General features: G+C 38.3%; 1 protein-coding gene across 3 annotated transcripts in view; it reads left to right on the top strand.

Annotated features, from left to right (window-relative positions):
- The window catches only part of LOC100022865 (protocadherin-11 X-linked), a 575,820-nt gene that overhangs the window by 253,870 nt on the left and 305,952 nt on the right, over window positions 1-15,998 (top strand). For all 3 annotated transcript variants that reach the window (XM_056808906.1, XM_056808908.1, XM_056808907.1), the window contains 2 exons: window positions 4,561-4,635; window positions 5,769-5,855. In XM_056808906.1, the coding sequence (XP_056664884.1) occupies window positions 4,561-4,635; window positions 5,769-5,855 (162 nt within the window). The remainder of the gene's footprint in view (window positions 1-4,560; window positions 4,636-5,768; window positions 5,856-15,998) is intronic.

The following is a 15,998-nucleotide window of genomic DNA, read 5'->3' as shown; positions in this document are numbered from 1 at the left end:
ACCAAGGCTAGGGAGGCAGGTTTACTCTAACTTCTGGGCTAAAATTTATGTGTTTTCACCCTGCAATAAATCCTTAGTATCTTCACTATGGTATTTTAAAGTACCTATGATAACTAGAGGGGTAGCTAGATGGTACAGTAGATTGAGCCCCTTTCCTGGAATCAAGAAGACTCATCTTCCTGAGTTCAAATACAGTCTCAGATACTTTTTAGATGTGTGAGCCTGAGAAAGTTAGTTAATCTTGTTTGCCTCAGTTTCCTCATCTATAAAATGATATGGAGAAGGAAATGGCAAATCACCCTATTGTCTTTGTCAAGAAAACCCCAAATGACATCACAAAGATACAGACATGGCTAAAAAATGTCTACACAACAAAAATGCTATCTAGAACCACAGTTTCATAGGTGGAGTTACTTGCATCGATTGGGATCCTTCAAGACATAGCCCTGCTGTCACCTTCTACACAGATCATTCCCTGGTGCTCCTACTATGTGTATTTTTAGGTATATTCTTTGTTTGGCTTAAAAATAAAGAGACATTTTATTGATTTGTAAAGTCATGTTGAATGTGGTCAGGAGGCAGCCTAGGTGGAACGGCGTGGGTGCAAAAGCTACTCCTTGGGAGGACAGCAAGACAGCATGAGTAGAACAACCTGGAAGGTTGTTTCTTTTTAGGTATGTTCTTGCATGTACTTAAATATGTACATGGTGACTCCCCTTTAAAATATGAACTCCCTAAGGGGAAGGAATTGTTTAATTTTTGTCTTTGTATCCCCAGCTTTTAGCACATGGCCTCACATGTAATAATATTTAATATTAATTGCTTGTTGATTGATCACTTCTGCCAAGTATCTGTCTTCTCCACTGAGACAGATACGCAGGGGTCCTTCTGCTTAATGATGATTTCCTGCCATCAGATTCCTTCATAGCAAGACATGATCAATTTCCATTCCTTCTTTTTTTTAAACCCTCACCTTCCATCTTGGAGTCAATACTGTGTATTGGTTCCAAGGCAGAAGAGTGGTAAGGGCTAGGCAATGGGGGTCAAGTGACTTGCCCAGGGTCACCCAGCTGGGAAATGTCTGAGGCTGGATTTGAACCTAGGACCTCCCATCTCTAGACCTGGCTCAAACCACTTAGCCACCCAGCTGCCCCCAACATTCCTTCTTCTTAACAGAGGTTTTATTGCCAAAATCTCCAGAGAGCATGGTAGGATTGCAGTATAGATGAGAGCTGCCTGGGTCTAATAATACAAATTATGACCGTTCTTATCCCCTATCATGAAACTCATCAAGTCTTGGTAAAGGTTAGAGGGAGAATAGCTGTTATATTCATAGGATGAACATTATTAGCTCCATTTCATTATTTAAAAGGTAACGATATCATCTCTGTGCCATCTGTCTAGAGAAATTCCAATTAGGAGAGAGATCTTTCTGAGAAAATGGTGGATGGATGAGCTTTTCTCACAGCATTATTTTTATTATTACTTCTTGGTGGAAGCTCTGAGTGCCTGGCTTCAAATGATACCCAAACTCTTTGAATTCTTTTTTTTTATCTTATCTACTTCTCTCTTTCTTGGCACTGAACATTGTTTAAATGCCAACCTCGTAAAAGTAAGTTTTAATAGAGACTAGATGTTTCCTATAAGATACTTTCCGTTTCCCTTGATAACTTGACATTTATTTTAATAGAGCCAAGTATGATATTGTTAAGTATTGAATAAATGCAAACAGGCAAAACCATACAACTATATTCCACTGCTCAAGAATTTTAGGGATCATATTTCTTTTTCTTAACCAAACCAAACTAGATCTGGCGGCACACACCAGTAATCTCTACTAGTGGTGAGGCTGAAGCTGGCGGTCTCATGAGCTCAAGAATTCTATGCTGTAGTAGGACTAAGGCCAAGAAGGTAGATGTGATCTAAGTTTAGCAAACAATATGGTAAGTCTCCAGGAGCAAAAGGCCACTAGGCTGCCTGAGGGTAGTTGGATAGGTTGACAGAAGAAATGAAGCTCAGTAAAGCTTCATGCTGATCAACAGGGGAATCATGCAGTCTGAATGAGATAGGGGAATAGCCTTGTAATTAAAAAAAAGTTAAGACAGTATTTCCTGAGTTTGCCACCCTCTCCTTGGAATGTGTCCAACGTTTCTTCCCAGAGTGGAGCCAAATTATGAGACATTAAAAAGAAAAAGCTAAATTCCACCTTGTGCTCAGCTCCATATACATGCCTGTTCAGGACAGGTCAGCTAATGTGTATTCTGCTTGTAAGTCCAGTGTGATATTTACTTGTTATTTTCCCCATCTAAACCATCTAGGTATTAAGTTATGTGAAACACTTTACAAAGAGTATTACCTATACTGGGCTCCAAGGACAGGTCAAGGAATGAAAAAAGTGCATTTGCATGTCCTCTACAAATAGAGATGATAAATGAAGCAATAGGGCCAGATGAGATAACCCCAGAATCTTAGGATACAGAAATATCTGGGTTCTCGTGGCTTCTCAGAACCCTTATATGAAAAGTGCATTTAGTAGCAAGAGGTAAAAGATAGAGAAAAATAGGACAATTAGAAGAGATCTCAAAAGTCACGGGATAAGAGGAAAGGATTTTCTTTATATCTTTGGGCTGAAAAATCAGCTTCAGCTAACCTCTGAACATTTTTCCTTTCCTCATCTCTTATTTCTGTCAGAAACAGTCTTTGGACTGGTGTTCTCATTTGAAAGCTTTAAGTCTGTATCTACAGTTTTGATGGTCACATCAAATAGCACCAAAACAAACATAAGACCTGATGACAGTAGAAAAGGTTTCCAATCTCCTTGGATAGAAGCCAGGCTTTTGTTCTTGGTTTCATTCTGAAAAAAGGGAAGGAGGCTATCTACACTGTCGCTGTCTTTTTTGCCCAACTGAAAAAATGAGAAGTGAAGATTTAGAATACCATTGCCTAGCATCAAATTCAGATCATTGATGTATTTCAACTTCTTAAACTGGGGGCGGAATGGAGATTTCTATCCCTTTCCCCAGTTTCAGAAGATTTCATTTGACTGATACACATTCTACTTGTTATTTTGGGTGCTGAATTGTGGAGGAGGGTTGGGTGAGGACATAAGACATTTGTTTTCCCCTAAATTTGGCAGCGTATTTTATAGAAAATTGACAGTTTTCTTTCCCATTTCACGAATCGAGCCCATTTAGCTGCCAATGTGTTGTTGAGTAGCATTGACAAATTACAATGATGTCCTAGTTGGACAACTTCGAAACAAGACACATGCTCGTAACTTTAAGCCTTTATCCACCCAGACTGCTATCTCTACCTGGTGCAGTGGGCATTAGGATGCAATATTACATAGGTGGGAGGAGACAGCTCAGCCAGCCATCAAATTGTTCACAGTTGACAGAGCATGTTTAAATCATGCATAGAAAATGTAACTCTAATAGACTTGGTAAAAATACAAACTTCTGAAAGCTGAGTACACACATGGCCATCTCCTGGGATGGTGATTAGAAGTCTCTTTCGGTAGCACAGTCTTCTTTAAAGCTTTATAAAAACATAATTTCTTATTCTTAAATCCCCTTCCTAACTAATTCATGAGTTATTCATATTTTCACCAAGAACCCTAAATGTGATCTTTGACACAATATACAGTATTGTCCAACTAAATTTAATGCTCTTTAGAAAAACTCAATATGTTATTCCCAGAAACTTAGTCATTTAAAAAGAAATTTAAAAGAAGCACATTCAGATTCTAGAATGGAATGTTAGAGCTGAAGTCATTCCAGTCCAATGTCCTCAGTTTACCTACATGAGGAAACAGAAGCTGCTGTTTCTAACCTTATCTTCCTTACTGCCATTTCTTCTTGTTGTGGTGGTTCTTCTTGTGGCACTTTGAGCCCACATGTGGAATCTCTTCTATCACTGATGATGAAAAACGTTATAGAAGCCTTGACAAGTATCTCATGTTTTAGATCTGTTATTGTGAAGAGTTCATCTATAAATGAATTTAGCATAATATGCTATACCTGAGCCTAGCACAGAGCTTTCATTAGAACTTCTTTCTTTCATTTTATTGTATTTCTGTTTTAGGTTATGTCGTTTCTTTCCTTCTGAAGTTCTTCTCTATACAAATTTGCTTCTCTTTGTTTTCTGACTGATGTGGTTTCTTGACTCTTAGCTCCCTTGTGGCAACTGCTTTTTGTCAGCTAAATTTTTTTCAGAAGTCCGCATCCATTAGGAAATCAAGTAACGTATGTCTTAAGAAAACAGAATAGCATCAAATTTTCAAGTGTATCGTTTTCTTGTTTAATAAGATATTTTTCCATAGAAATAAAAATGAGGGAACTATAAAACTGAAATTAAACAGGTGGAAGTCATTGAAAAAAAGGTTAAGTGATACCATGTAATTGCCTGTTTATGCCTTCTTGAGCCTTACCAAAGTTTGTACCAATTAGTCTATTTTTTCTTTTTATTAATATTTTAAATAATTTGATGTTGCTGTTGTTTTGCTTTAAACATATAACTAAATAGTCTGTATTTTTTTTCATTTTTTTCTCTCTCCAAAAGGCTGCCAATGAGCTTGGGATGACTGATATTCCACTGAATGATCCAAATGTGATCGCTATTCGGACTTACCCTCTGGTAAGAAAGCAAAGAATTCAGAAACCTTTTGTTTGTCTGTTCATTTTACTTCTTGCAATCCTTTAGTGGATTTTCATCTGATGGTCTGTCTAAAGCCTTAACTCTCATTGTGTGTTGGAAAGGCTCTGAGAGTTTCATGTGGAGCCATGTTTTTGTACCATTTCATTACTTATAGAATGGAATCGACTACCCAGATAGAGACACCAAATGAGTGATCTTGCTCTGCCAGTGCCATTTAACAAGAAATGATAGAATCATTATTAGATTATAGCCAAGTTTCATTGTAAAGTCAGGAAACCCCACAGTGACATCATTCAACCCATAGAACCCATTTGTGACATTATAGAATCAATGAATGACTCTCGATGAGAGTGTGCTTTGGAAAGTTCTTAGGTATGAAGAAATTTGATTACACTGGCACTCGTTAGTGGTCTCATGGGAAGCAACCCCATTAGGCCCTTAGCCCACTTTATCCCAAGGAGATGGTTCTTTTGGCTTAATGTGGTAGCTGGGACAAGGCAAAATATCGACTCGGGTCTTTAGCCCACTGAAATGATCTGAGCAAGGTTAGCTCAAATAGAACTTTAAAGTGGACTAAGTTGGCTTTTGATGTCCTCACATCTACCAGGCAAGCAATGTGTTCACCCGCCTTCCCTGGGGCAAAATCTGCTTCATTGGGGCAACCTCCAGATATGGATCAGGCCTGTGATTTCATTGATTCAGGGAATTCCTGAGTGAGGAAGCTCCTGCTACCAATGCATGTTTGTTTCTTATCTTGAGGAGCGACTAGAGTACTGACCTTAAATGACTTGTCAGTGGTGGGGCTTCCAACCAAGCTTCAAGCCTGGCTCACTCTCCCCGTAGGCCATGCTACTTCCCTTTACTAGGGGAATATTTATATCACAATTCCCTACTGAGTTAGCCTGAGCCTGAAAAGAACCATTGATGTTTTTTATATAAAGGCAATGAAATAGCTATACTAGATACAATGCAAAGAAGCCAACGTCATTATGAAGTACTACTGTGTGTGTGTGTAAATACATATTTCTTGAGATTCATTTGTTCTAAGCCTTCAGATAGACTTTGGTATTAATTCACAACAAAATATACTTTTCCTTTTTTTCTTTCAAAAGCATTTAATGCCAGCTGCGAGACCACGCACCCCACTGCGAGAGCCCGCTGTCCAGGAGACAGTGGTGGACATCTGGGGTCCTCCTCAGGTAGGGAAAAATTATTAAGTGAGAAATAGTTATTACATTTGTTATAATGACTTCTCGCCAAGGTTATTTGTATTTCAAAAGGATAGCTTATTAGTGAAAGATACATATATGTATATATATATATAATATATATATATATATATATATATATTTAATGATGGATTTTTAGCTCCGTATTTTTGGGGGGAGGAGATTCCCAACATCTCTTGTCATTTACAGTCGAGATACCTACCTCTTGTACTCACAGTCAGTGGACTGAAAAAGCTTGGGAATGATTCTTCAAAGGAATGCTTTGACCTGTAGACCAAACTACTTGGGATTCTGTTACTTGGATCACATTCCAAGTAGTGCTAATATTTATAGTAGTCCGAGTTCGGTAAAAATTCACATTTTGATTAAAGAAAGTGGACAGAAGCCTAAATAAGTAACAGTTTCAAATGAGTCAAAGTGTGTAAAGCTGATAGAGTTTTATTAATTTTCAAGTACAAACCACAGCTCAAGGCTAGTCGTGCCTTTTCTTTCATTTAAGATGTAGCCTATAATAGCCCTTATGGAAACTTTTAAAAGACTCTGGTCCCTTTTCTCTGTAATTAGCTAGCTCCGTTGAATACCGTGTGGCTTCTGAAGCAAAGTTTTGACTCCCGTTTAACCTAGTTACTTTTGCTTTTTTCATAGGTGTAGACTATGTGTGTCTAACACCTCTAACTAGTTACTTGGAAATGTTTGCCATTGGTTACAAAAGGACTGAAGAAACAATGAATGAATTAATTAATTAATGAATGAATGAATGAATGAATGCCTACTGGGCAGCTAGGTAGCGCACTGGATAGAGTGCCAGGCCTGGAGTCACAAATCCAGCCACAAACATTTAATAGTTAGATATCCCTGGGCTAGTCACTTAATCGCTGATTGTCTCAGTTTCCTCCTCTGTAAAATGGGAGTGAAAATAATAGTACCTACCTCCCAGCACGGTAGTTTTGAGGATCAAATGAGATAATAATTGTAAAGTACTTAGTGCAAGGTCTAGTACAAAGTAAGTGATATATAAATGTTATTATTAATATTAATGGGAAAATAACTCAAAGTACTTGTGCTACTAATAGTGGGTCATTAGCACTTTATTTCAATATTGTTACTTCAGTGAAAACTCTTGAAGTATGTGAAGGGATTTTGTCCTTAGTATTTCAAAATATTCTCAGCAGAACATTTTTATAATATGACATTCATTTAAGAAGAAAGCACTTGCTAAGCAAAATTAGATCTCTGACAAGTCTTTTTCCAAAAGATCAGAATGTTGATTTCCTGGATCCTCAGTTAATTAAGTTGTACTGAACTCCCCAGACTGACTTAGACATTTTGCTTACAGGTCATTTCTGATTCAGAACCTAAGAGAAATCATTAGGGATCTTGTCTGAGGTGTGAACAAAATTAACACTTTCAACTCAATCAATATCCACAATGGCCTCTCAGAAAATTACCGAAAGATTCCTGACATTCTTCATAAGACTCTCTTGAAGTAATAAGAATAATTATTTTCAAGAGAACCTATGACACTGGCCTTTCCCTCCCAAGGTCTAGTAGTTTGACCCACCAAGTAAAGTCCTGTTCTCTTGGATTGATTAATAGAAGACAGAGTTATGCAATACTTTAGTGCCAGGAATACAAAAATACCCCAGAGATGGGAAATATTTCATCTTGATGATTTATGTAAGGTACACCATCTGTTTGATTGAGTTCTGACGAATTAGTAATTAATTTTTCACATCCCTTTACCTATCCTAGATAAGATCTAGAAACATAAGCCTTTTGTCTAGGGTGATTTCTGCCTGGGATCCTTTTATTTGTTCATTTCCCCCAGTAACTGGCAGCTTTTATTGTCTATGGACTCAATTCTAGTCTAAGTTGTACCCTAGTGTATAATTGTAAAGTATAAGAGATGACCTATTCTAATTCTAATTTGTGTATGTATAGACTAGAAGTTTTCAGCTCAGTGTATGTCATATAGCATGCTGCCTCTATAGAATTAAATACATCTCCCTTACTTCCAACCTACTTTGAAGCTAATGCTGGGTTATTTAGAAAATATATCATTAACTAGATACCACAAGATCCATTTTGATCATGAAAACAGCACAGATTAGGCAAAATTGCTGTTGTGATGGTTTCTGAAAATTATATTAGTCTGCAATTCTCTTATGAACCTATCAGTCTGTTCCTAACCATCATTTATATTTGTATCCGTATTTAAAGAAAAGTTGTGAGTCATGTTATAGGAGAGGGATTGGGGGTTGGTATGAGCAAGTGATAGAAATGGTGCCCCCATAGAATTCCAAGACAACTGTTTAACTGCATGGAAATAAAGTGGGGAACACGAAAGCATAGGTCAGCTATTCTTCGAGTGAAGAAAATCAATATTTTGTGTCCATTTCCTTAGAGAAAGATCAGCAATTTTGCTAAGATTCTTAGAAAATGTTTTAGCAGTACAACTGGAAGTAAAATATTTGGAGTTCCAAGTCAGCTTTTTTTTTACCAGTATGAATTTCATCAACTAAGGAGGATAAATCTGATCTCTCAGAGCACATTTCCAATGCACAAGAGCCAATAGGCCCATAAACATTCACTGGAGTTAACATCCCCACAGGTGTACAGTATATGGTAGACAATGGCAAGTTGGCTCATTTTGCAAATGCTAGCTATCATGGCTTGATTTGTGTGATGAGTGTAGCATTCCATGCTGGCTTTGCCAATGTCAGCCTTCAAAGTTCCATCCTTGGCCAGATCCAGAGGCCTAAAGTCCAGAAACCATATGGGTATCAACAATAACATTTGTCACCAGAAACAACTCATGTAAAAGTTGAGGGTGTCCTCAAGAAAGGTCCAATTCCCCTGTACATAACTATGGTTGCAGGGGGGGATGGCCAAGATCTCTAGACCTTCCAAATTTGTTTGCTCGAATATGACATCATTCCATATGAAGTAAATAAACTTTCATTTAGGCAAGTCTCTCTCCTCCCAGGTTCTCTGTCCCTGAAGTGTGTCCCCAAGAGTATTTACCTAAATTTGAACAACATCTATGTATATGAGTCCACTAGCCAAAAACAAAGCAGACTTCCATGCTCATATCCTTAATATTCTAACTCCAAATTGTGAGAATGCATACTAAGGATGCACGTTTCCTGGGAGTGAAGGATAGAGCTAGGAGTAGGTCTTTCCTAAAGGAAGGATATATAAGAATCCTATGAGGCTTACTCATCTCCGTAATATTCCAGAAAGAATGGGTAGAGAGGTATAAGGGCTTTCAAGAAAACCCAAATTAGCCATAAAAAGAAGTGGATTACCTAAAAAGCATATTTCCCAATAGAGCTGGTCTCTTTTCTTTGTATAGCTTTTTCCAACTGCTACTTTGACAAAAATGAATGTGGTCATTGAGAAAAAACTTACTGTGCCAAAAGCATTGAAATAAATAAGACAGCACAAATGGATAAAATGGGGTCTCTTTCCACCCTCCTGCAACCTAACCTACAACTCCATGATAATAAAAGTATAGGCAAAATCCTAGCTATGGCTGATATTTGTCAATTTTTAATGGCTGCAGTGCTCGGCCATATTGGTTCAAAAGTGTATTTTGCTGCAATGAGAAGTAAGAAGCTTATGATAACCCTTCTGGAAAACCCTGTACTTTAGCAGTATGGGAGTTTCTTTCTAAATAAGAAATGTTGCAGGCACCAACCTTGACAATTGAAATCGCTCGTCTGTTTTGAATTAACAGGGGGCCACTATAGTTTTCTGCATAGGAGGAGTCACACCTTCATTTTAGAAAAATTGACTTTGTCACTTGTATGGAGGACAGGTTACAATGGTGAGAGATGAGGCAAAGAGGTTGTCAGAGTCCAGGAGAGAGATGATAAGGGCCTAAATCAAGGCCGTGACTGTGAGTGGTCAAGAGGTGATGGGCAAGATAATGTGGAGATCAAACAGCAAGATTTGGTCCCTCACTTAACCAGGTGGTGACAATGAAGAGTAGAGGATAATGCTAATGTTATAAAATGGAGTAAGGAGGATAGTGATGTCCTCAAAAGAAGTAGACGAGTGTGAGAGAAGGGGAGTTGGAAAGAAAGATAATTCATTCTGCCTGGGATATGCTGAGTAGGAGATGTTTCTATGTCACCCACATTGAAATATTTAATAGACAATTGATGAGTTCATAATGGAACCTCAATGGACAGATGATAATGATTACATAGACCTGTAAGTCATCTACAGAGAGATGGCAATGTAACCATTGATGATGATGATGAGGTCACCAAATGAGACAGACGAGAGAGAAAAGAGCACCTTAGATGACACCCGTAATTGTGGATGTTTTGGATCCTGAAGCAGCAAAGGAGACTAAGGAGTAGTCAGACTGGTAGAAGGGGAATCAGGAACAAATCGTGTCATAAAAACCCCCAGAGGAGAGAATAACTGAGAGGAAGAGGCAGTCAAAAATCTGACTATAAAAGAGACAAAGAAGGTTACATATCTCTAATAAAATTAAAACCAAACATTCTAGAATCTTGGAATAATAGCAAATAACATGATTAATTTGGTATTTTATTTGAAAATATGTGAGTATAGTACTTCCTGTCATAAAGTCTTTTAGCTTTTTAGCTCCTTTTCCCTTTAAGAAATTCAGTTTGGCTAATTAATTTTTACCAAACTAATACTCTTGAAATTTTAAGTGGCCTCCAGTTACCAACAGAGGGTCTCACCACACTTTGAGATTGCTCTTGAATAAAGCAACTGTGAGCAAAGTGAATGAGGAGATTAGGGCCCAGATTTGGAGTCTCTCTTCAGCAGCAAAGAAGGATTAAGAGTTTGGGATAGCTAGAGAAATCATCCTCTCTGGATTGTGTCTAATTGCATGAGTCAGAAATATGAACGTGTCTTTACAGAACGTTTTGGATTTCTATACATGAGTTTCTACTCAATGGGAACATTACTATTTGAATTTCTCTTTAGTCATAGTGGTTTCTCCATAAGATTCTTTTTTTTTTTTTGGACTTTCAACTATTCTTTTCTTTTTAAATAACCAGTCATAGGCTATGGCCCCATTAACCCATGTGATCTCAGTAAGATTCTTCAGAGTAACCAGAGATTATTTCCAAGGAAGTGATGACCATTAACTTCCTCCAGGTGCCAACCTCAGTTTTCACATCAGATGGTACCCCTGAAAAAGCTTTTAAGACCCATAGTCATATACAGCGAAAAGTCCCATTCTGTACCACGTAATTCATAATTCATGCTCTTAGATTTTGACTGAAAGAGCAGGATGTGGTTTTTGTTTTATGTTTGCACTGTGTCATATGGAAAAGTCTGTGTTTTAGGAAAATATGAGCAAACTTTTAATTAGGAGAAAGTTTAAATCAGGTTTTCCAGACTTCTGATCTGGAAGTTTTTAGTGGAGAATATCTTCAGGAAACTCTTTAGGAACAGACAGCATTGAGTATGGAGAAGGTGGAGAGGAGTAGAAATGTTGAGTGGGCAGTAGGCACAGTAACATGCTACTATAATAAAAGCAAAAAATAATTAGGCAACAAGTTAATAATAGAACTTTAGAGCCCCAAAGGTTTAATGGAGAAATTAAGCTCATCTCAGGGAATCTTTTTACTGATCAATGACGATTTCTGGTGGACACAAGGACTTTGATGTTGGCTGGCTGGATGACTGCAGAGAAAGAAGATTATGGCATAGAAAATGGTAGGGGGTGGAGTGCGGGCAAAATACCTTTAGTGCCCCCTCGCTAAGGACAGTGTTCTCTCTCACAGTTCCTCAGTAGCACTTCTCTGAGTAGAGAGAGAATGAGTTCTGCCAAGTTGACATTTGAGGGAATACTGAAGGGGATATATTATTTGATGGCTGCAGTAGTTAAATAGAATATTTCATTTAGTACAACTTGACTTTCAGAGAGTATGAGAAGTGTGCAGTGATGGAATTTCTCTGGTCATTCCATTGCCCTAGATTTTTAGAAATCTATAAGAAGATATATTTGCCCAGAACAGTATACCAAACTTTTAGTTTTAACACATAATAGGCACTCAATAAATATTTTATTTAAATCAGGGACTTCATCTATATAGTGAATCCCCAGTGTGGAAAATCTTGCTACTAATACATATTGGAAATTTATCTCTAACTTATTGTAGTCTTATAAAATTTCTTAGGATAATAAATAGTTATTATTCATTTTTTCTTTTTTAGATTTTTAGCTTGATTTGATTTTTTAATTAATAGACATTTACTTTTCCCCCACTGGAAAAAAAGGAATGAAAAATAAAACCCTTGTAACAAATACGCATAGTCAAGCAAAACAAATTCCCACAATAGCCATGTCTAAAACATTTGACTCCATCTGCCTCTCTGGAAAGAGATGGGTAGCATTCTTCATTGTTGGTGCTCTAGAATTGTGTTTAGCCATTGCATTGATCTGAATTCTTAAATTTAAGTGACTTCCATGATCACTCAGTAAGTGTGACAGTAGCAGAATTTGAACCCAAGAATTACTGAACCCATTAGAGACCTGCTATCAGCTTAATCTGTGGTGGTTATTATTTTATTAGTCCTAAAAATAGCAAAAAATTAGATTTAGGGTGGAGGACAGGGAGGGAAATAATGTGATTATTATAACCAAGGAATAATGTTCTAAATTGACTAAATAAATTAATTCAAATGGAAAAAAATTAGATTTAGTCACTTGATAAAGAAAATATTTCTATACTGCCAAAAGTCTAATTTACTGTATTCATAGACTAGAAATACACTGACTTTTAGCCCTTGCTAATTCCATTTCACTGTGAATACTAGGTAGAAGGAGAATCCTCCATGCCTTGAGGCACAAACATCATTTACAAGGATGGTTTTTCAGGCAATGTGGACGATGCCTATCCTAATGCATACCCTTGTGACCAGCCTCCCAAGCCCCAGCTCATCTTGTCTTTTACAAACGTCAGTGTTGCTGAAGGCTCTGGTTATATTCACAGAGGAATACCCCCTGTTCCCAGATTGCATTTCCCAGGTGTGGCCTGCCATGCCATTGAGTCCCCTGGCATGTTAATAGACCATGGCAGCATGGCAGATGGGTAACAGTCCACAGCCAGAAGGCTCAAGAGCACCCTGAGCTGAGAAATCCCCATTGTCACAACAGATGGGATAATGCCTTCAGAGCTGTTGAGCACCACAGGACTAGCAATCAGCTTTTAAAAAGTTGATGATTATAGCATTGGGATTTGCTAACTAGATGAAGGGTATAATCACTGATATTTATGAAATTGAAAAATAAATCCATACACGTGATCATTCAGATGAATCAATGATAAATTCTGGGCTTTCTAGATATATCAGGAGGAAAGCAGAAATGTTTCGATATTTATCTTAAACTTTTGAAATGCATCATTTACTCACATGAATTTGGGCCCCTACCATCGCACGTCATGCAGTGCCTATTGGCAAAACAAAATTTAACTTAGCTCAATCCATCCAGTCCGCTTTTTACCTATTTACAAATTCCCGTGTGTGTGCGTGTGTGTGTCTGTGTGTGTTTAGCCAACCATTAATGGCCTGTAAGGTTGATTTAGGGAACCCTGTGTGTTCACTTCCAGAAGATCAACAAAGAAGCCCACACAGCACAACCTAGAATCCATTTTACTCTAATGTGTGGAGGTCATGGGAATGATAACTTTTTTAGATGTAAATGTAGTAATGATTCTTCTTAGCTCTTTGAGATACCATGTAGTTACTATGTGAAAGCCAGCCACCATGCAAGAGCTACTCTCTAGAAGCCTAGCTTATCCTATTTAAAGTTGGAAGAAATCCTAGGCTTCACCAAAAGAAGCCACAAAAATGCGCCATGTTGTCAGGTGTCAGGTGCCAGGATTGAGTCCTAAGGAAGAGAAAAAAACAAGGTTGATTTCATTCAAAATGAGATATTCTATTCTCCAGATTGGCATCAAAGTACAGACTAATGTGACTACAAGCTAGCTAAACTTAAAGCATGTCCTAGAAGAAAAATCCAAACTTGCTATCTATCACCATTTGTCACCAATTATGAAACATCCAACTTTTCTAAAAAGCTCTGGCCATTGTAAAGTAGAGTCAAGTTGTTTTTGGCAGGGGCAGGCCCGAGGGGGAAAATCATCCAGAACGGTGATTCTCCAGATTCCCATCAGGAACTTTGGGTAAACCCTCTGCGCACATAAGACCATTATCTTGGCATTCCCTGGCGTGAAGTCAAGTTGACATATCTTTTTTTTTAAACCCTTACTTTCTGTCTTGGAAGCAATATTGTGTGTTGGTTCCAAGGCAGACGAGTGGTAAGGGCTAGGCAATGCGGGTCAAGTGACTTGCCCAGGGTCACACTTGTAGGAAGTGTCTGAGGTCAGATTTGAACCCAGGACCTCCCATCTCTAGGCCTGGCTCTCAATCCACTGAGCCACCCAGCTTCCCCCCAAGTTGACATATCTTTTAGAATTACTGCATCTGTTTTCTGAGAGGACTGTGAGTCTTACATCCTATGTGTATCCATGTAAAATGGTTCTTAATATGAATGCCCCTAGTGCCAAAGATGGAGTACTGGAACAATTTAGCTGGCCTCAGCCCTTGTGGACCTTAAAAGATTATTCTTTATTTTGTTTTCTATTTATTTGTTCTTTGAAGTAGATATGGCTTCTGTGCTGCTGTTATTTCCTGCTGCCATTTCCTGTTAGGATACATCCTAGAGCACTCAGCTACTGCTGCTCCTACCATCTCTTGCCCCGTTGTGGTGGGATTCTGCAGTTCTTGAAAACCGAGCATTTTTTAAGGGTCACACTCAATGATACTGGCACTAGGCTTTTGGGAAGTAAACCTCTGGCCAGGTTTGAGTTAACTTGGGAAGAACTTGTCAGAGGGAGCCTCAGAAAATACTCCATCAGCAAGTTTATGAAAGTGAGGCAGAGCACCTGGTTTACTGAGCAAAACCTATTCCCCTAGATGCTATTGGATTGCTCACCAGAAGAGACCACAGCATTTTCTCTTCATTGACGGTATTCTCCAATAATTTATTAGCAGAAAAACAGCCTGCATGCCTTTGAAAGGCAGTACCACTTCAACTGTGTTTTCAATCATTTCTGACTCTTTGTGGCCCCACTTAGGGTTTTCTTGGCAAAGAGTAGAGTGGTTTGTTATTTCTTTTTCCAGCTCACTTCACAGATTAGGAAATTGAAGCAAGCACAGTGGAGCGACTTCCCAGGGTCGCACAGCTAGTTATTGTCTAAATGTGGATTTGAACTCATGAAAATGAGTCTTCTTGATTCCAAACCTCTATCCACTGTGACTCCTAGCTTGGTATAGACAGTAGCCCTTCCCTGCCCCCTCTATTCTCTTTCATTTTAGTGCCTTCACTCTGTTGATTATTTTCAGTTTATCGTGTATATAGTTTGTGAATATATGGTTGTATATGTGCCAGGATACAAATTTTAAAAAAAGAAAGATCATCTTTGCCCTCAAGGAGCTTCTAAGCTTTCTAAGAGAAAGAGAATACACAGAAGGAAGTGTGGGAGGAGGTTTTTGTTCGCCCTTCAGTCACAAAGGGAGAGGCTGATGAGGGTAATGATGAGGTGTGAGGATCAAAACTGATGCAATCTGCTAATAAACTTTTCCTGGGAATATGGTGATGGCAGAGTTAAATCCATAGAGTATAACTATCTGGAAGCTCATTTGCTGCGGGACAGGAAGAGAGGAAGTTTGTCCTAGAATACTTTGAGTTTCTACACTTACTAAAGAGTAGTTTCCCCAAAAGGAAAGATTCTTCACCAAGGGATAGTAGAGAAAGCCTGCCCCAGAACTATTGGCACCCTCCAAATCGTTCTTTCTCTACGACAGCACCCTAGTTATCCCATCCTAGTTATAGCTCAGAACTCAAGCATACTAGTATTGCTAAAAAGTCAGTCCTTTCCATTAAGTCATATTGAACTAGATTCTGGTAAGGTCACCATTGAGCTGTTGTTTGTGGTTTAGCTCCTCTTGACAGACTAAACTAAGCCTACTGCTTCCTCATTAGCATATACTCCCTTCATCTTTTCAGAAGTTACTCTTTAGCAAGATGGTCAACAGATCATTATGCTGTTA

The sequence above is a fragment of the Monodelphis domestica genome, chromosome X, assembly GCF_027887165.1.
Source record: "Monodelphis domestica isolate mMonDom1 chromosome X, mMonDom1.pri, whole genome shotgun sequence".
Taxonomy (NCBI): domain Eukaryota; kingdom Metazoa; phylum Chordata; class Mammalia; order Didelphimorphia; family Didelphidae; genus Monodelphis; species Monodelphis domestica.
This window is presented reverse-complemented; position numbering and strand designations above follow the sequence as displayed.